The sequence below is a fragment of the Ceratotherium simum genome, chromosome 15, assembly GCF_057802395.1.
Source record: "Ceratotherium simum simum isolate JZ-2026a chromosome 15, ASM5780239v1, whole genome shotgun sequence".
Taxonomy (NCBI): Eukaryota; Metazoa; Chordata; class Mammalia; order Perissodactyla; family Rhinocerotidae; genus Ceratotherium; species Ceratotherium simum.
In genome coordinates, this window is record NC_141914.1 from 11,631,318 (window position 1) to 11,653,104 (window position 21,787).

Genomic DNA, 21,787 nt, shown 5'->3' on the forward strand with positions numbered 1-21,787 from the left:
CCTACCTTGCTAGGTGTTTATAAGTGAAGGAAAACATTTTTGAAACAGAAAGCAGGAAATCCATCCATGAATATCACTGTTTTTCTCTATTGTTCATCTTCCAAAGAGATTTTCTACCTGCATTGCACTTTAAAAGATCAGAGGAGAAGGAAAGAATGCTTATCTATTAGCAGGTCACAATCTCTGATTCTTTGCCAATCTTCTAACTAAACAAAAATTAATTCGTATTATTGCTTCTCTTTACATACTATTAGCCCATTAGTCTTTATCAACACGTTGATCATAGCATGAGCAGTTTTTAACCCTCCTTCCTCACATTTATTTAAATAAACCCAAACTCTGATCCATCTCTATATTTATAACCTACTGTTTAAGAAAAGATTAAGGGGAAAAAAATTAATTTGACACCACATATCCAATTCCAAGGAAAATTATTGTTTTATATTTCGTTAGAAGCAAAGCAAAATTTTTCTGTAAATCTGCATTATACGGGAAGAGTGGAGGTTAGCTATCCTTTTTGGCCTTCTCTTCCCCTGAGTTTTATATTCACAAAACGTTCACCAAGAAAACACTAAAATTCTGAGTGACTCACCACCCTCTCATAATTGCAGTGTTAAAGGCATGGACACCCAGTGTTCACTTTTCATCAGCCAGGCAGCAATGGAAACATGGAAAAGGGTTGAAAGTGTTAATATTAAGTTGTAAACATTTTCTTTGGAAAACTGTAGTTTCTCATGTTTATTCAGAATTAATATCCTGAAGCACCAACAGTTCCTTAGGCTTAACACTACTTCTTCTTGTTGAGGATCTATTATGTGCCAAGCTTTGTTGCACTTAAGAACTGTGCACTTAAGAACTTAAGTGACTGTGAACTTAAGAACTGTGAACTTAAGAACAAGGACTCTTACGCATTTCTGGATCCACAGCATCTAGTACAAACATGTAAAAATAAAACTAAATCAGGAAGGTAGCATACAAAGAAAATGATTAATTCTGTTCACTGTAGTTGGGCATAAATGGGCTTATTACAGAATATATACCTAAGGAAGTTGCATAATGGCAGAATTTTTAAAGAGTAGAAGGAAATTTCAGGGGAAATAGGCATTGCAGGTAAAAAGTACAGAGGAGTAAAATTGCCTGGATTTGTGGGAGTATAAGTGATTGAGAGTCAAGCTAATGTATTGAGAGAGAAACCTGGAGAGGGAGGCAAAAACCAGACCAAAGGCCTCCATCTTGCTAAGGAGCTTCACCCGGGTCCTGGAGGTGGCGTGGAGCCAAAGAAGGAGTTCAAGCATCAGCGAGATCCTAGACTCGCATTTCAGGTGGCTTGCTATGGCATCACTTTCTAGCAGCTGGACTGGAAAGGAGGTGAGTCTAGAGCCAGGGAGAACAATCCATGGCAGTTCATGAAGGCCAGCCTACAGAACTACAGAACAGGGACGAGATGGAGCTGGATCTGGAGGGACAAGCCGAGAATACCCAGCAGAGTGTCTGCTCTAAAAGAGCTTGGTCCAGTGGGGGATGACCTACACCACAGTTGGAAATATACTTCTGACGTACGGGAAAAGAGACTTTGTCCAGAAAGAGGGATTAAGAAGTGGTTGAGACCATGCACGAAACAGAGACTACTAGGGAGTAGATAGAATGACAAGAGGGGAGTCCTGGGGAACACCAACAATTGAGGGGGTCAACAGAAGAACATTGAGTTAAAAAGGCTGGTAGCTGGTGGCAACGCCCATGAGTGCTCACTGTTAAAACCCCGGTGTATCACCTCCCTAGCTGGCCCAGGCTTAGGCCTCCTTGAAGGCCTAAACTTCACCTTGGTGGGAGACTTTAAATAATGGTAGGAAAGATTTTCTTTTAAGAAACTCCATGGCACAAATATCTAGCTGCTTTTCAAAAAGTTATTTTCCGGGCCGGCCCGGTGGCACAAGCTGTTAAGTGCGCGTGCTCCGCTGAGGTGGCTCGGGGTTTGCCGGTTCAGAACCCCGGGCACGCACCAACTCACCACTTGGCAAGCCATGCTGTGGTGGCGTCCCACGTAAAGTGGAGGAAGATGGGCACAGATGTTAGCCCAGGGCCAGTCTTCCTCAGCAAAAAAAGAGGAGGATTGGCAGATGTTAGCGCAGGGCTGATTTTCCTCACACACACAAAAAAAGTTATTTTCAAAGATATTTCTACATGCGTTTCTAAGTGTAACTTAGAAAATTCATTGGAAAATTTTATTTTCATTGATGTCTCCTTTTCTATCCTATTGTTAGATGGGCTTCATAAAATGCAAAGTGAACACATGTCACTCTCATGTGAACTTGCAAGCAATTTTTTTCTACCAAATCAAGACTTCATAGTCACCTGGTCCAGAGTGGAAAGTGGGACTTCCCCTATCCTGGCTTACTTTCTGAGCTCCTCTCAAAATATGACTGTCAATGAACCTCGATTTTCATGGAACAAAGAGCTAATAAACCAGAGTGACTTCTCCTTGACTTTGAAGGCTCTTAGCATTGCAGACAGTGGGGAATACTTATGTAATATTTCTTCAAGCAAATATACTTTACTCGCCGTCCAAACACTTCATATAGGTAAGTTACAAGTAGGGTTGATAATGGGTTTTGGCCATAGCAGTAGAGATTGTGAGTATCAAACAGGAAAATTAGGTTGGCATTTAAAGGGTACCTTACACTAGTATTTCTCCAAATATTATCTACAGGGATGCTTCTGGTCAAGATGGTAGACAACCCTCCTTCCTTCAACCACACAAAAGTCCTGTACTGGAAAATATATATATATATATTAGTCCCACAAGATTTCCTCTTCAGGGATTCAGGGATTCAGAAATGAAGAGGAAACATACACATTTTGGTGACTCGATGGGATGAGCGCCTTCAAGTCCTGCTTTCCACTGTGCCTAATACATGCCTTTGGACCTGGGCCTTTGGGAGTTGAGGCTGTACAGTGGGAAGTTAGAATTTGGGCCCCGCTGGATGCTGGGGAATCACGGCACTGTCTGTGAACCTGGTGGAAATAGTCACCAAAGGACATTTGAAACAATAGGTGTATGCCTGATTCAGCTCATTTTTGCCTCAATTGATAGTTAACTGCCAAAACTCAATATTTAAAATATTTCTAGTCCACTAACCATAGAGCCATGGAATGTGTGCCCATGAACCTGACTTTCTAGGAGTGCTGGTTGATCCCCTTACCCTTAAGCTGTCAACTTGGCATCATGGGAGACCATGGAAGCTCTCTTTCTACTTCTTAATAAAGATATTTGAGTCAGTGGAACATATGTTTTAGAAATATTTCTATCATTCTAGTTGTGAAAATTAGGAGGAATAACATATTTGGAAGTTTGGTGATTCTACGTAGTGAGATTTGGAGATAAGAGCACAGGTTTTCCTTAGGTCAAGTGGTCTTCAAATACATAGAAACTTCTAGATGCTGTGTGATAACAACACTCCCTTTGTGAAGCTGCCACTTTGATAGTACTGAAAACTGGGAGGTATTTGAAGCTCCTGTTTTTCTCCAAGACAGGAGTGTCAGTTTTATGTAAAATACAGTTAAGCTTGTATTCTATTTTTTTTAAATGTTGCCTCATGTTGATTCATTTTGGAGTGCAGAAAAATAATCAGGAAGAAGCGGGCTGAAAACCACACATGGCGCATCTTCCTAATCAGAGATCTCATTTTCAGTTTATACAAAGCAAAGCATCAGGACCATTCCATCTCTGACAAAGAAAAGAAGCTTTTCAGAACCTCTCATTCCCAAGTAAACCCTGGCCCATTGAGGCTGGAGGAGGGTCCAAGCACACTATCCCCCACCTCCCCATCTCACCCCACCCCCCTGCCCTGTAGAAGGAGCTCCCCCAGCAGGGCAGAGAACAGGGTCAACAGTCTCAGCACCCTAGACATCACTCTTTCAAGGAAACTTGGTTTTCTATTCTGAATTTCAATTTCCCACTTGCTGTCTTGCCCAGGAGATGCTACAACATTTGAAAAGGAGGCCCAGATAGGGGGGCTTATGATTCCTGGAGTCTAGTTCTGCTCAATAAAGGTTGCACTGAATTCAATGGAGTTAAATAATTCTTGCTAAATTTTGCTGCTGACTCAATAGGTGAACTCGGGCAAATCTCTTTACAGATAGGGGAACTGAGGGTCGTGGATAAAGTAAGAAGCAGCTATTCCCTGCAAGATTTTCTACAGGAGGAAAAATATGCATAAGAAACCACTTTAGACAGTCAATTTAACATTTGTACTTAACTGCTCCTTCTTTACATGAGTATAGAATTCCAAAATGACACAAATATGTGGAGAGATTAATGTTTTATTGGTTGCAAAACATTATTAAGAGTATGTTCATAAAAATTGACATCTGTTATACAGAGCTGCTCACTTTAAAGAACAGCCATAAACATTTTTCCCCCTGAATTGGCCTTTGTGCTCTAATGCTTGCTCCCCACTCTTTGATAGAACATAGATCACAAGATTGGGGGTTCTGACTTTGGTCCCTCCAGGTCTCCAAGTTTCTGCCTTCCGCAGTGCCCACTTCCTTTAATGCTAAGTCCAACAATTCTAGATCCAATCAAGATGTTGGAAAAAGTTCAGGCTTCTCCAGTTATTCCTGAGGAGCTCCAAGTGCTCTCTGTCACCTCATGATCACCTGTCACCTCTCACTCAAGACCATGGCTCCTACTCAGCTCTTCTTGTCTCTACACTTCTGATCACTATGCCTCTTGGACCTTGTCTTCTCCAAGCCAAGGGGGGACTACACCCTCCCTTCATTTTCCCAGGAGAACACAGGGCTAAGGCTAGTTTGTAGTCATAATTATTCCTTTGTAAAAGTGTGTTAACTCTCTTTTTACAATATAAAATAACAGAAACTTAAAGTGCATAATAGACTCATTGCCTCTGAAGTTTTCAGACTCTTTTCTCTCCCAACTCCCACCCTCACTAAGCCCCAAATTAGTTAATATTACAGCTTTTGCGGGTTTCCCACAAGAGAGACATTGAGACTGGGAGGTATTCATGCTCACAGAAATTTCTCTGGTCCAGATAAGGCCCCTGGCCTTATCTTTAATGAGTCTTTTCATTATGAAAAGTGTTTTCACTAACATGAAATCTGCCTTCCATCCAGAATGCAGAAATAACTCAGTTTAAAAATAGTAAACATACTTACCCTCTCACCCACATGTTTTATTTTTTGGTACTTTTTCTTCCAGCTTATAGATTTCTTGTTTGTTTTATTTAGAAGCAAGTCAAAAAATAGTTACCTGGAAAACTCGTTTAGTGATTTTCATGATTTCCTTGATTTTCGTGATTTCCGTGATTTTGGTGCTTTTGGCAATAACATACATCTGTTCCGGCCAAGGTAATATCTCATAGAAAACTCGTGCTCTGTCCCGAGGTTTTCAGGTAGAGATGTATCAAAGATGGCATGCAGGGGCTGGCCTGGTAGCATAGTAGCTAAGTTCGCGCACTCCACTTGGGTGGCCCGGGGTTTGCAGGTTCGGATCCCAGGCGTGGACTTATGTCCCGCTTATCAAGCCATGCTGTAGCAGGCATCCCACATATAAAATGGAGGAAGATGGGCACGGATGTTAGCTCAGGGCCAATATTCCTCAGCAAAAAGAGGAGGATTGGCAGCAGATGTTAGCTCAGGGCTAATCTTCCTCACCAGAAAAAAAAAATGGCATACAACTACACACCTACACTGCTGCTGGGCATGTAAACTGATCTGAATTTTCTAGAGAGTCATTTGTAAAATTTATCAGAAATCCTTTAAAATACTCCCACATTTCCAGCTAACTATTCTACTTTTAGGAATTTATCCTCCATCAAATGGTCAATCACCCTAGGCTATGTACAAGCACATTCTTTGCAGCACACTACTATTACTTCCAGTTTTCCTACTATTTCAGTAAATAATAGGAACTTGATCAAATTAATTGAAAATCACATGTCATTTAAGTTACTTTGTTTTTTACTAAAGAAGAGAAAAAAAAAATTAAATCTGGCAGTGAAGTAATACACAGGATGATCCCAATCTTCTTATATTGAAAAATAGCTGGAAATCAATAAGCCAAAGTTTTAAAAATGGTTGCCTTTGGAAACAGGGTGCCCCCTCTCCACCACATACCTGCCCAGGTGCTTCCGTTATGTCTGGGTTTCCTTAAGTCCCTGGGCTCTGTTTTCTCTCTATTTGAGCTTTGTCTATGGTTGCTACTGCTCAAAACAGCATTGTACTTTATGGACCATTTTATTTTAATCCTTGTTACATTTTTTAGAAAACTTTTTCTAAATTTTCCCCAACAAACCTGTGTTACTTATAGTAATTTAATTACCTACACTAATTAAAATGTTACATTAAGATGCCATGGTCACAGAACTTAAAAGACTTTTATCAATAGAATTAGATCTCTTTATTTCCACATTTCATAGATCAGGAAACTAGAATCCAAGAAATTAACTCAAATGCTAGTAGATGTGTAAGACAGACTTAAGGACACCACCTAAACTGAGCCAGCTAACTAGTGGCCAGAGGTAGATCTAGGCCCCAAGAAGCTCTCCCTTATTCCATAATCCCCCTGAGAAGGCTCTGAGTGTCCTGGGAGGTTGAGATAGATCCCACGTCCCTTCCTCTGGTCGACACCTGCCTGTCGCCCCTGCTGAAGTTAGGAGATTTGGTCATAGCAGAAACTATTATTGAGAGTAAGATTTTAAAGGTGACAGTGAACAAGAGTTCCACCAATTCTAGCCCAGTGATTGTTTGTACTAATAGGCAAGCTAGTTCCCTTACTTGTTACTCCTGTCCCTTAGCCGGCCAGAAGTAGGAAAAGATGGCAGTCTCTCATTTGCCCCCAAATGCAACCCCTCATCTAATATAATCATACTTTTGATTGGATTGGGTTCAAATTATAGGAGAGAGAGGTGCTACACGCTGCTCAAGAATGATAGTTTAGTTTCCGTATTGGAAGTGTGTATAAGTCAGGTCCTAACAGAGAACAACCTGGCACACTCAAAACCGTACAGAGAGGAGCACAGAAGATAGTGCACTCCCCCAGGGCTGGGAGCAGCTGATACACTAGCAAACCTAAACTTGAAGGGACAAGGAGAGCGAACAGTTCCCAAAACCTGGAAGGAGAGAGTCACGTAAAATCAGCTGCCTTGTAAGAAGAATGAATGACCTTCACTCGAAGGACACAGCCACACCAAGGCGACCTTCCAGGGAAGGAGCTGGAAGAATAAATACCTGATTTTGCTCTTCTCTCCCTCTGGTCTCCATCCAACTGAAAGACAGAGGGCAGAGACGCCCTGCAGATGGAACTGATCCAGGTCAGCTCCCCATGGCAGAGAGGAGGATGGATTCTGATACTGGAAGTGCAGCCGGGAGGCATCAGCAAGACAATGACAGGGTAGGCCACTTTTTTAAGAAGAATTTTCGATAGTTCTGTAGTTAGATGGACTTAATGTACATTTCAAGCTGTTACACTAAAAGTCACAAAACCTTGCCAACCTCTAGGTCCCTGGTTGTAGTTTCGTATGACTATGGTTCATATGTTTTCCTTTTAAATTCCCTTTTCTATTAAAAATACCCTTTGTCTAGGATAAGTATAAATTATCCTGGATGTTAGCAAGGCCCAGAAGGAGGGCCTTCCTTGAGAAAGGACATTGTATCACCTTAACCATCACCTCCTTGGCTGTTATTTTCCATTGTTAACAGTTGGTAGGAATCAGGCCAACAAGCCTAAAGAGCCAAGAATTCCTGGCCTGAACTGCCTTCGTTCCCCCCTTTGGACCACCTGAATCAGCCATAAGAATTGACTGCTGTTTGTTTCTGATGAGGTATTTCTACCCTGAATGCATTTTTAATGCTATTCGTTGGCAGAAAGATATGAAAGGGGAGTAGTTAAGGTGATTCTAATAACATAATTATATTGAGGTAGGAATAAGGGAGAATTTGAGTGTTTGCAAAGAGATATTTTTAAAGTGTGTTCTCTTTTGTCCTGTAGAGTGGCGTCACGTCTCCACTAATGAGAACCAGCAATACTGATAATACAGAAGACACGGTGAGGCACTTCCTTTATCAAACCACTTCTAGTATAAGAATGCTACTGTAAAACAGTGATTGAAGTTTTGACTGATTCACATATCACCATGCAAGACTTTTATAGAGAAAAAAAAGCAAGAGGGATTGCAGGATGATATAACAGGAAAAAAATACAATTAGCTTTTTCCCAATGTCTATAATTAAACAGGCTCTACTTGCTTAAATAAGTAGTTGCTCTTCTCATCTCCTATTGTTTATCTGTAGAGAAGATCTCAAATGGCACTGTACATACAAGGGTGCACCAATGTGCTTCTTCTTCTGATGGAAACATGAGATTGTATAGAAGTGGAAAGAAATACAGACAAAGTGGAGAAAAGCAGATTACAGTTTCTGCCCAGACTCAGACTGCTGACCTTCTATACTTTTCCAGCCATTTCTAGGTTCCTTGGAGACTGATAATTCACTTACGGATTATAGTTTGATTGCATACTTGCTTTTTGCTGCATATCTTTTATTATTTGAGTTCCATTAATCACAATACAAATAAGAGCAAAGAGTGGGGTAAGCTTGTTTTTCCACTTGTTAAAAACTCAGGAACACCTAGCAGGGAGATTAAAATTGACTGATAGGACCCAGACTTCATAACTACTCATTTTATAACTGTCTCATGGATCTCTGATTACAGATGCAAACAATAGCTGAAAGCTCCCTCTCCCCAAAAGTGAAACAAACACTACCATCCTTAAATACTTAAGATAAAAATGGTCACACTGAGCCTGCCCTGATGGCCTAGTGGTTAAAGTTTGGTGCTCACTGCTTAGGCAACCCAGGTTCACTTCCCGGTAACGGAACCACACCACCCATCTGTCGGTTGCCATGCTGTGGCGGCAGCTCACATAGAAGAACTAGAACAACTTACAACTAAGATATACAACCATGTACTGGGGCTTTGGGGAGGATGAAAATAAAGGTCATTCTGACACGAACAACAGCCACTTAGAGTCCATTTTTCTTGGTTCTAGGCTCCTTCAGAATAGCCAGCCAGTACAGGAAATGAAGACAGAACTGTCACAACACATCACAAGCATCTCTAAGATCCAGTGACTTCATCGCCCCTTTCTTCACTGTGATTCCAGCAATGGCGGTCATGACCTGACAATTCTATCATCACAAAGACTTGTAACCATTCTCTTTTCCAGTATCACATTCACTCTTTAAGACCAAAGCGTCATTCACTGACAGCCTACCTGCATCAAGATTATAAGTGCCCGGAGGCCAAGGATTCCAATTCAACTTAGAAAAGAACTGTCTCATTCATTTACCTTCCTGCTGCAATCAGCACGGAAGGTACAGTAAGGTTTTCCCCTAGAACTTGGAAGAAATGTGTCACTAAGTGCTGATTCAAAATCTGATCAACTAATAATGGATGAGAGAGCAGGTAGAAGCAGAAGTCCTCATAGCAAAAAGGTAAAAACCCAGGGCCTGGAAACCAAGGCAATTGATTTGCTAAGGTATTGGAATCTAGTGTTACGTGAATGGTTATATCACCTTAACCAATTAGATCTAGTGTGGTGAGTCTTATGGACCCCAAAGAGTAAGAATGTCAGTATTTCTAAACTGCCTAGGACAAAGAGCTCTGTCAACTCAAGAACTGACATCTCTGGGGTTGAGTTATACCTTCCACCATCAGGTTTGCATAGCTGAGTGACCCTAGCTATGAAGATAATTTGATTCACTCTTCTGGCTCAGTTGTCATATTGTTGATCAGCCTTTTTTTTTTTTTTTTTTAATTTCGTTTTTTCTTTTTTTGTGTGTGAGGAAGATCAGCCCTGAGCTAACATCTGCCAATCCTCCTCTTTTTGCTGAGGAAGGCTGACCCTGGGCTAACATCCATGCCCATCTTCCTCCACCTCATATGGGATGCCGCCACAGTATGGCCTGACAAGCGGTGCATTGGTGTGTGCCTGGGATCCACACCAGCAAACCCTGGGCCACCGCAGTGGAGCGGGCGCACTTAACCACTTGTGCCACCGGGCCGGCCCCATGATCAGCCTTTTAATAAATTTAGATTTCCATATAAATTTTTATGCAAGGGGAGAATGGCTAGGCCAGCTGACTTGATGATCTGTTTCCCTTAATTTTAATCATCAATTTATACAAATGGAAAAGTCTAACCAGGATTTCTGTGACTTAAGTTTTGGACTCTATAGTTTACAGGAGAAAACCACCCTGAATTGCATGTTAATGCTGACTCGTCCAGTTTTCTCTATCAGCTGGCCTGAACTTCACAATCTCATACCTTGTACGTAGTTTTGTTGACTCTATTTGCTGCAATGTTGTGATAGTTGTTCATCATAAACTGTAAAGTATTAAGGATGCTGTTGTAAAGAAAAACTTTTAAAAGGCACATAGGCTATTTTGTGAGGAGGAAAACACTCAGAACTGCTGTAGTCCTCTTACAATGATGAGGGGGACAAATTTAAAGACAAAAGCCAACACAATGAGGATGGCAGACGAGGAAAAACCTTCTCATCTGGGTCCTTCAACATTGCTGAATTGATCTTAGAGCCACCTGTACGAGTCGGGATCGGATCAGAGAGGCAGACTGCTGAGAATGACAGAGAATGAGGATTTATTATAGGGATTCAACCTTACACAACTGTGAGCACTGGTGAGGAAGCGGATGCCAGGCTGTCCCCTCTGCATCTGAAGTGACTGAAGTCACTGTAGGTCGGAAGTGCCAGCCATCAGGAAGGAGAGCTGGACGTGGAGTGAAGATGAACTGGAATCCACAAGAACAAACTGGAAGCCGCACCTGTCCCCAAGGGCCTCCCAAGTTAACGCCGTGGGTGACCTGCAAGAGAAGCTGGTGCCCATTGCCATGAAGCCAGCCGCACGCACACCTGGCCAGGACTCTGTGAGGCTGAGGGAGGAACCTGACAGGAGCTGGAAGAGCTGCAGGCCCAGGGAGCAGTTGCTGGTTTCTGCTAGCTCACCTTTCTGGCCTGGGGTAATATTTGCCAGCCAGCACAGCGCCTGGGGCCATACCCTGCCCTGACGAGCATAAAATAAACAGCTGCTCCTTCATTTCTGCCCATCAAATCTGGTGCAAATTTCTCTTGTGACCAACTCCAATCTAGAATCACACAGAGAAAGGATTCCGGGAAATGTACCTCCAGTTTAGCTAAATGGGCACAATACAAAGCCAGCATACCGCCTATCACTGAACTCAACGTCGTGTGTGAGAGGCCACTTCAGTGTTTACAGTCTGCACCAGCATGCAGCTCACATGTATGTCGATTAGGAGGGTTTGCCTACAAGTTCAAAATGCCTCATTGTGACTATAGATAAATCACAGCACTAAGAGAAAGGTTTATCAACTCCCACCATTAGTGGCTAAAAATACAGACTCATAGATGTAAGACACGAATTAAGCAAAATTTGCTAACTTCAGTAATAACCATTTACCAACACGCACTTGTCCCCAAGGACCACGACTGGTCTAAGGATGCCTTCTACGACTATCACTCATTAAGAGGCAACATGGACAATAGAACAAGTATTCATTTATTTTTTTTAACTTTAGAACGTAAAAGATTCTTGGATTTATATAACCTTTCATGTGAAATGTTTACCTGTATTTGAGGATCAAAAACTCCCCGTTAACCTTGGAAGCAACAATACTCCCTTTAATTATTACATTTTTCTAATCCTCTTGTTTAAACTGCTTTTCACACCATGTAAATACGTTTTTTTTTTTTAATGTTTCAAATGCAACTTAAGTTTTTGGCTATAAAGTGGTGCCCTCCTTGTGCTTCTCCAGTCACTGTCTTTCATAAGCAAGACTGCTTATTCTTCACGAACCTGAAAAACAGAATATCAGTGTGTTCTGTGAGAGTCCTGTGACTTTCAGCAGTGGAACACACGCCCAGAACCAAGCCCAGTCCTTTCTAGAGATAAGCAGGCCTTAGCCAACTCTTCATTAGCTTCCAAGGGAGGCAGAGAATTGAGGAAATTATCTGTACTATGGAAAGCAGACCCCGGTAATTCATGTAGGCGAGCTCGATCACTCCTCGCCTTGCCGGTGAAGGCAGCGCCCTCTACAGAAGACCCCATGGGGGAAAGACTAGCCACATCACCAATTTGCTCCACAGCCCCGACCCAATTCTATCAGAAAACCTTTTCCTCGTGACAGCTGAGAGATTTTCAGGCTTTCCTTCTGTGACTGGGAAACAATTAGTCATTGCACTGCCAAGGACAGTTTTCCTATTCATCTCTGGCCTCTCAGAAGCAATTTCTGCTACACTCATTTTATTCTTTGTTGGAAACAACTGTGTCAAAGTCGAATGCATTACATCTGTTGTGGAGGCCCTTCGACCTCCTGCAGCTGAGTGCAATTGCAGCACATGTGAGGCATTCTCCTAAACAAATCCATTCTAGGGGGTTGTGGGCGGGCTCTGCACAGAAGACCCCAAATCCAATGCCATAACACTTCTCAAATTGAGGCCAGAGTTCAATCCACTTAACCTGACCTCTCCATATAGGCCTTATCCTTGAGACAGCTATTCAGGCATCAATAAGAAGTCTCCGGAGTCTGCCCATGACTCATGCTTCTCACGTTTAGATCCAAATATATTCAACATAACTAACTTTTAATCTCTCCTTCAAAAGAGATTCTTTTGACCTCAAGGTAATATTTATTATTGGCAACCCTATCTACTTATCTTGCAGGGTGATTAGTAATTCATTTACAATAAATAAGAAAGAGGACCAGGCACGTACCAAATTTTAAAAAATGAAATGATGGTGCCTATCTGTACTAGGCACTGTGCTAAGTGCTTTTTAGGCATTCCATGAAGGATATCCAATCTCCTGTAATCTGCTTCTCCTAAAGCCAGATTTCATTTAAAAACTATGTGTTCCTGGGAAAATCTCAGCAAGGAAGCTGAGGTTACCCTGACTGCTACGGTCTGTGTCCCCCAAATTCATATGCTGAAATCCTAACCCCCTGGTGATGGTATTAGGAGGTGGGGCCTTTGGGAGATGATTAGGTCATGAGGGTAGAGTCCTCATGAATGGGATTAGTGCCCTTACAAAAGAGACCCCAGAGAGCTTTTCTTACCCTTTCCACTACATGAGGTTACAAGGAGAAAAAGGCCATCTATGAGGAAATGGCCCTCACCAGATATTGAATCTGCTAGCACTATGATCCTGGACTTCCCAGCGCCTAAAACTGTGAGAAATAAATATCTGTTGTTTACAAGCCACCCAGTCTCTGTTGTTCTGTTATAGCAGCCTGAGCAGAGTAAGACACTGACGCCGCCAAGCCTAGAGTTCAGTGTTCTTTGTCACTCTGCTACTTTGCCAGGAAAATTAGGGAAGAGGCCGCTACTATTGGATCAGAACAGCAGTTTCATGGACCACAGGGATGTAGAAAGTTCCTTTCTCTGTGTTTCAGGGTAGAAAGCAGGACTCTCGCATTTGTTGTCCTCCACTGCCTCAATTTTCCACCTGTCTAGGTGGTACGGACTCAGGTACTTGTCCACCATAGAAAGAGTTCATTCAGAATTTCAAGCAGATGCTTCTGTGCTTTTTAAATCCTCTTTGGTCCCTGGACTCCTGACTGTCCTACACAAATGAATCTAGGCCCTGGAGCTCAGCCTGCAAGTTAACCCAGAAATGAGCATTTGAGAAATATAAATACAGTGTGCATCCTCCTCAAATGCTTAGCACTTCATCCTACCTGGACAAGTAGGAGTTAGTAAATATGGAAAGATTTTATAGAACCTGTTTTAGGTTCTATCGAGACCGAAACACACATGCTTTAAGAGTTAGGACAGAGTTGAAAATCCGACGTACCTTTTTTCCAAACTCTTTTGCTTTAATCTTGAGTTTATTGACTTGAGATTCTGCTATCTCTGCCCTTTCCTTAGCTGCGTTCAGCTCATGTTGTTGCTTCTTATACTTAGAAAGATATTGATTGGCTTGTGCTTCCTATAAAATAAAAAATGAAAAAAAAAAGAAACCCCTGTGCCTACATAGTCATATTTTTTTCGACTCTGATACGAGAAAGTTGAAAAATGTGGAAGGAATCTAAACTTCTGAGTACTGAATGGAATATCATATTTTGGTATGATATATAGGGATTCAGACTTTCTAGCAGGCACAGGATCCATTTTTATAACTGTTGTTCCCTGGAAATAGAAAACATGGTCGGCACTTTCCACCAACTGGATATAGTTCAACTTTCACAGATTTGTGATAGAATAATCACAATTGTTTGTTTTGTAATCAGTGCAACATCCTATTCTACCTCTCGGTGATGGGGGTTTGTCTTTACAATTATATGGGGTAACAGGTAATTATTAGACATAGCAGTGTTTTAGCCCAAATCATTTACATAATCAATTCAAAACCCCTCAAGAGAGATGATTATTAGGCATAAATCAATATATACGGTACTTATCAATTACATTCCACGTAGCTATGGATACTAATCCAGGGTCGGCAAGTACATTTCAAGTGGTGGTGGTGATGTCCACAGCCATGTCCAGGCTTATCAGGAAACAGGACTGTGAACTGCATTTATGCTCACCCAAGGTTTTAGGGTGAGGAAGGCCCCAGGGTGATTACTCAACCAAAAATTTGCCATCTCTACATGATTCCATGCTCTTACTTGGCTCATTTTTTGCAATGCACATGGTTGGGTGTAACCATAAGGTCGAGGAAGAGAGCTCTGGCTCCCTGGAGGGAAAAGTAGCGCAAATTTTTACCATGGGTGATAATTCTAGCTTGAGAAAAAACAGAGAATGAACAGACTTTAAGGTGAGCTGGTCCTCTCTGATAAGCTGCTCCCCTAGCTCAGGGCACATATCTCCGTTAATCAAAAACCATGGCTAGGAAATTCATGAGGCTGCAACTGTGTCAGTCACTTACCACTGTCTCGATTTGCTGCTTGTAACTTTGCACTTTGAGCTGAAGATTATCCATCAGAGTCTGCATCCTGCTCAGATTTTTCTTGTCTTCCTCTGCCTGAAATGCACAGGTATGTATGTGAAGGTGATTTGAAGGATCCGGCAACTGCATTGGGAGTAGCCTCATGTGAGGAAATAAGAGTAAGGAGACTTGTTTAACACTACATTAGAGTGATGATTTGAAAACCAGTTTACCTCTACTCATCCCAAGTTCCAAGAAATTAATAAACACAGCTCTGTGCAATGACAGTCATTTCTTCTCATCCAACACAGAACTCCCAGCCTTCACTAAAATGGAATTTAAAGCCACTAGTTTCAATCCGGTCTTCATCCCTCCCATCCCAACCATCTTCCTGTGGTTTCTCAGTCCTGTCCCATCTACCAGACCCCCGCCTCCCCACCAATCAAACCAATGCTTCTCTTGAACTTTCTAATTGACCCTTGGCTTTGCGTAATGGAACTATAGGAAAGCTAAGTTTTCTAGAATTCTGGTGTGGACATCAGCAGAGACAGTGAAGAAAATTCTGCAAGCTGTGGGGACCATGTTGTGAGCATTCTCATTGCTTCTATTGCAACTCAGTCTTGGACTGGAGAAAGGAAATCGAGTGAGACAGTGTTTTTCAACAGTGCTCTGCAGAGCCTTAGGTATTGCAAGGAGAAAGGAGGGGAGAGGCAGGCAGGTAGGTAAGGCTCTGCATGTCCCGTGTTTTCCACACCCTTTTAGCTAGAATATCTCCACTTTGAAGCTGTTGAACTTCCCCAAAGAAAAAAGTGTCTCAACCAGCCGAGCTTGTGCACACGTTTGGTGCCCTGGTTTTTGCGGCTTCTGCCCAGGGGACACCCTTTGAAGGCTTGGCTCTGGTGGCCAGCAGGACTTATGTTCATGGGTCCCACGTGCTGCAACAAACAGAAACTGTTCTTAGTCAGCTATCCCCACCCCCCGCCAAGGTACAGTGCAGAAGCAGCAAACTGAAACACCCAGTCTTTCTATGAAAGAAGCCAATTTGTTTATCTTAGTAGCTGTGGCTCAAGGGCCAGGTTTCTAATTTAACACCTATCTAGGGACTACAATACTCTCCAGAGATCGAGGAGGTCTGAAGGTGCCACCTTCATGCTTTCCATCTGCGTGCCCCAGGTTGCTGGTATCTCCAAGAAAGGAGATTTTTGAATGAGTCTGGTGCCCTGGCTTTTGTGGCTGATGCCCAGAGGACACATCCCTTGATAGCCTGGCTCTGGTGGCCAACAGGGCTTGTGTTCACAGGTTCAATAGGATGGTAGCAAACAAAAAAACAGTTCTTAATTGGCTATCAATCCAAAGCTCAGCAGAAAGGGAACAGAAATGCCCATTTCCCAGTTTTCCCCTGAAAGAGGTATATTTGCATATTTTAAAAGCTCCTGCCTGAGGGTCTGGCTTCCAATCAGCCTGCATCTAGGTACTGACCAAGATTCCCCCCCTTTGAGACACTAACAGGTCTTGGACACCCTCAACTACTGGGAGCCAGTTAAGAACAAAGAAGCCTGCTTGGACAATCATAAAGTTCTCAGAGACAACCAACAGCTAGGGTCGGATTGAACAATAAGGATCATCTCCTGGATGAGACTATTCATTCAAGATTGGGAGAGGTAGATTTTTAGAGAGTTTAGATAGTTTTCTTAAATGCATAGAAACCAACACAGAACATCAAGGAAAATGAAGAAACAAAGGAATATGTTCCAGATGAAATAACAAGATAAAACTTCAGAAAAAGATGGAGGTAAGTGACTTACCTGATACAGATTTCAAAATAATGGTTATATAGATGCTCACCAACCTCAGGAGAACAACAAATGAACAAACTGAAAATTTCAACAAAGAGATAGAAAATACAAAAATGTACCAAACAGAAATCATAGAGAGGAAGAATACAATAACTGAATTGAAAAATACAATAGAGGGGTTTAAGAACAGACTAGATCAAGCAGAAGAAGGGATCAATGAACTTGAAGACAGGGTAGTAAAATTCATCCCATCAGAGCAGCAAAAAGAAAAAAGAATGAAACAGAGTAAAGATAGCTTAAGGGACTTATGGGACAACATCAAGCAGACCAACATTCACAGTATAGGGAGTCTCAGAAGAAGAAAAGAGAGCAAGGGGCAGAAAATTTATTTGAAGAAATAATGGCTGAAAACTTCCCTAACCTGGGGAAGGAAACAGACATCCAGATCCAGGAAGCCCAGAGAGTTCCAAATTAGATGAACCCAAGGAGGCCCACACCAAGACACATTATAATTAAACTGTCAAAAGTTAAAGACAAGGAAAGAATCTTAAAAGTACCAAGAGAAAAACAACTTGTTATATAGAAGAAAACTCCCATGAGACTATCGGATTTTTTTTCAGGAGAAACGTTCCAGGCCATAAGAAAGTAGCACAATATATGCAAACTGCTAAAAGAAAAATGTCAACCAAGCATACTCTACCCAGCAAAGTTGTCCTTCAGAATCGAAGGAGAGAGAAACAGTTTTCCAGAGAAGCAAAAGCTAGAGGAGTTCAGCACCACTAGACTAGCCTTATAAGAAATGTTAAAGGAACATCTTTAAGCTGACACAAAAGGCACAAATTAGCAACAGGAAAACATGAAAGTATAAATCTCACTGGTAAAGATAAATATATAGTTAAATTCAGTATAATCTAAGGTTGTAATGGTGGTGGGTAAATCACTTATAAATCTAGTATTAAGGTTAAAAGACAAAAATAGAAAAAAAACTATAACTACAAAAATTTGTTAATGAATACACAAGATAAAAATATATAAATTGTGACATCAAAAACATAAAATGTGGGCAGCAGGAGAGAGTAAAAATGTAGAGCTTTAGAATGCATTCAAACTTAAGTTGTTATCAACTTAAAATAGACTATTATAAATACAGGTTATTTTATGTTAGCCCCATAGTAACCACAAAGCAAAAACCTATAGTGGATACACAGAAGATAAAGGAATCTAAGCATGCCACTACAGAAAATCATCAAATCACAAACGAAGAAACCAAGAGAAGAAGAAAGAAAGAAAGGAATTACAAAACAGCCAGAAAACAATTAACAAACTTGCAGTAAGTATATACCTATTAATAATTAAATGTGAATGAACTGAATTCTCCAATCGAAAGACATAGAATGGCTGAAGGGGCAAAAAAAAAAAAAAAACGAGACCCATCTATCTGCTGCCTACAAGAGACTCACTTCAGATGTAAGACCACACACAGACTGAAAGTGAAGGGATGGAAAAAGATATTCCATGTAAATGGAAACCAAAATAAAGGTAGGGTAGCTATACTTATATGAGACAAAATAGACTTTAAGATAAAGAAGGTCATTATATAATGATAAAAGATTAATCCAAAAAGAATATATAACATTATAAATATTTATGCACCAACATAGGAGTATCTAAATATACAAAGCAAATATTAACAGACCTAAAGCGAGAAATAAACAGCAATACAGTAATAGTAGGGAACTTTAATACCCCACTTTTGTCAATGAATAGATCATACAGATAGAAAATCAATTAAAAAACATTGGCCTTAAACAACACAGTAGACCAGATGAACTTAACAGACATATACAGAACATTCCAAACAAAAGCAACAGAATACACATTCTTCTCAAGTGCACGTGGAACATTCTCCAGGACAGATCATATGTTAGGCCACAAAACAAGTCTTAATAAATTTAAATGGATTGAAGTCATATCAAGTATCTTTTCCAACCACAATGGTATGAAACTAGAAATCAAGTACAAGAAAAAAATGGGAAAATTCACAAATATATGGAGATTAAATAACATGCCACTGAACAACCAATGTGTCAAAGAAGAAATCAAAAGAGAAATCAAAAAATACCTTGAGACAAATGAAAATGGAAATACAACATATCAAAACATATGGGATGTACCAAAAGCAGTTCTAAGAGGGAAGCTCACACTGATGAACACCTAAATTAAGAAACAAGAAAGATCTCAAATATACAACCTAATTTTAGATCTCAAGGAACTGGAAAAAGAAGAATAAATGAAGTCCAAAGTTAGTAGAAGGAAGGAAATAAAGATGAGAGTGAAAAGAACTAGAGATTAAAAGACAGTAGAAAGATCAATGAAACTAAGAGCTGGACTTTTTAAAAAGATAAACAAAATTGACAAAACTTAGCTAGACTCACCAAGAAAAAAAGAGGATTCAAATAAATAAAATAAAAAATGAGAGAGGAAACATTACAACTGATTCCACAGAAATACAAAGGATCATAAGAGACTACTATAAACAACTATTCTCCAAAAAATTGGACAATCTAGAAGAAATGGATAAATTCCTGGAACATACAACCTACCAAGACTGACTCATGAAGAAATAGAAAACCTGAAGAGACCAGTTACTAGTAAGGACATCGAATCAGTAATCAAAAACCTCCCAACCAACAAAAGTCCAGAACCAGGTGGTTTCACTGCTGAATTCTAAAAACATTTAAAGAATTAGTACCAATCCTTCCCAAACCCTTCCAAAAAATAAGAGAGGAGGGAACACTTTCAAACTCATTTTATAAGGCCAGCATTACCCTGATACCAAAACCAGACAAGGACGCTATAAAAAAAATAAAACTACAGGCCAGTATCCCTGATCAACATAGAAGCAAAAATCCTTAACAAAATATTAGCAAACCAAATTAAACAATACATTAAAAAAAACACATACACCACGATCAAGCGGGATTTACCCCAGGGATGCAAGGATTGTTCAACACCTGCAACTTAACCAATATGACACACCACATTAACAAATGAATGATAAAAATCATATGATCCTCTCAACAGGTGCAGAAAAAGCATTTGACAAAATTCAACATTCATCCATGATAAAACTTCAACAAAATGAGTCTAGCGAGAATGTACCTCAATGTAATAAAGGCCATATATGACAAACCCACAGCTAATATCACATTCAATGAAGAAAAACTGAAAGCTTTTCCTCTAAGATCAAGAACAAGACAAGGACCCCCTCCTCTTGCTGCTTTTATTCAACATAGTATTGGAAGTCTCAGCCAGAGCAATTAGGCAAGAAAAAGAAATAAAAGGCATTAAAATTGGAAAGGAAGAAGTAAAACTGCCTCTATTTGCAGATGACATGATATTATATACAGAAAACCCTAAAGACTCCACCATAAACTGTTAGAACTAATAAACGGACTTAGTAAAGTTGCAGAATACAAAATCAATATACAAAAATCAGTTGCATTTCTGTACACTAATATCAAACTATCAGAAAGAAATTAAGAAAGAGAAATTAAGAAAACAATCTCATTTACAATTGCATCAAAAAGTATAACATAGGCATAAATTTAATCAAGGAGGTGAAAGACCTATACACTGAAAATGATAAGACATTGAATAGATAAATTGAAGAAGACACAAATAAATGGAAAGATATTTCATGGACTAGAATAATTAATATTGTTAAATTGTCCATACTATCCAAAGCAATGTACAGATTCAATGCAATCCCCTATCATAAATCCAAAGGCGTTTTTCACAGAAATGGAACAATCAATCCTAAAATTTGTATAGAACCACAAAAGACCCCAAATAGGTAAAGCAATCTTGAGAAAGAAGAACAAAGCTGGAGGCATCACACTTCCTGATTTCAAACTATATTACAAAGCTATAGCATTCCAAACAGTATGGTATTGGCATAAAAACAAAAACATAGACCAATGGAACAGAATAGAGAGCCCACAAACAAACCCACACTTGTATGGTCAATTAATTTATGACAAAAGAGCCAAGAATATACAATGGGGAAAGGACAATCTTTTCAATAAATGGGGTTGGGAAAACTAGACAGCCACATGCAAAACAAACAAAAAAAAGTAACTGTACCACTATCTTACACCATACACAAAAATTAACTCAAAATGGATTAATGACTTTAATGTAAGACCTGAAACTATAAAATCCTAGAAGAAAACATAGGGAGTAAGCTCCTTGATACTGGCCTTGGCAATTCTTTTTTGGATTTGACACCAAAAGCAAAGACAACAGAAGCAAAAATAAATAAGTGAGACTACGTCAAACTAAAAAACTTCTGTATAGCAAAGGAAACCACCAACAAAATGAAAACGCAACCTATGGAATGTGACAGAATATTTGTAAATCATGTATACAATAAGGGGTTAATATCTAAAACACATAAAGAACTCATATAACTGAATAGCAAAAAAACCCAAAAATCTGATTAAAAGGTGGGCAGAAAATCTGAATAGACATTTTTCAAAAGAAGACATACAAATGGCCAGCAGGTACATGAAAAGGTGCTCAACATCACTAGTCATCAGGGAAATGCAAACCAAAACCATAATGAGACATCATCTCACACCTGTTAGAATGGCTATTATCAAAAAGACAAGAAATAAGTGTTGGTGAGAATGTGGAGTAAAGGGAATCCTGGTGCACTCTTGATGGGAATGCAAATTGATGCAGCCACTATGGAAAACAATATGGAGTTTCCTCAAAAAATTAAAAATAGAACTACCATATGATCCAGTAATTCCACTGCTGGATATTTATCTGAAGGAAACAAAATCACTATCTCGTATCTGCATCTCCATGTTCACGGCAGCATTATTTACAATAGCCAAGACATGGAAACAACCTAAGTGTTGGATGAATGGATACAGAAAATGTGGTATGTATATACCACGGAATATTATTCAGCCATAAAAAAGAAGGAAATTTTGCCATTTGCA

General features: G+C 40.1%; 2 protein-coding genes across 3 annotated transcripts in view; one reads left to right on the forward strand and one right to left on the reverse strand.

The window, feature by feature from the left end:
* Positions 1-14,032, forward strand: part of HHLA2 (HHLA2 member of B7 family) — a 74,949-nt gene extending 60,917 nt beyond the window's left edge. For both annotated transcript variants that reach the window (XM_087439559.1, XM_087439560.1), the window contains 5 exons: positions 2,262-2,579; positions 5,245-5,364; positions 7,290-7,408; positions 8,006-8,062; positions 9,066-14,032. In XM_087439559.1, the coding sequence (XP_087295685.1) occupies positions 2,262-2,579; positions 5,245-5,364; positions 7,290-7,408; positions 8,006-8,062; positions 9,066-9,080 (629 nt within the window). In that variant the 3' untranslated portion in view covers positions 9,081-14,032. The remainder of the gene's footprint in view (positions 1-2,261; positions 2,580-5,244; positions 5,365-7,289; positions 7,409-8,005; positions 8,063-9,065) is intronic.
* The window catches only part of MYH15 (myosin heavy chain 15), a 127,895-nt gene continuing 117,554 nt past the window's right edge, over positions 11,447-21,787 (reverse strand). The window contains exons 39-41 of the mRNA XM_014792268.2: positions 14,980-15,075; positions 13,903-14,037; positions 11,447-11,907 (exon numbers count right to left, since the gene is read on the reverse strand). Coding sequence (XP_014647754.2) covers positions 11,893-11,907; positions 13,903-14,037; positions 14,980-15,075 — 246 coding nt within the window. The 3' untranslated portion in view covers positions 11,447-11,892. The remainder of the gene's footprint in view (positions 11,908-13,902; positions 14,038-14,979; positions 15,076-21,787) is intronic.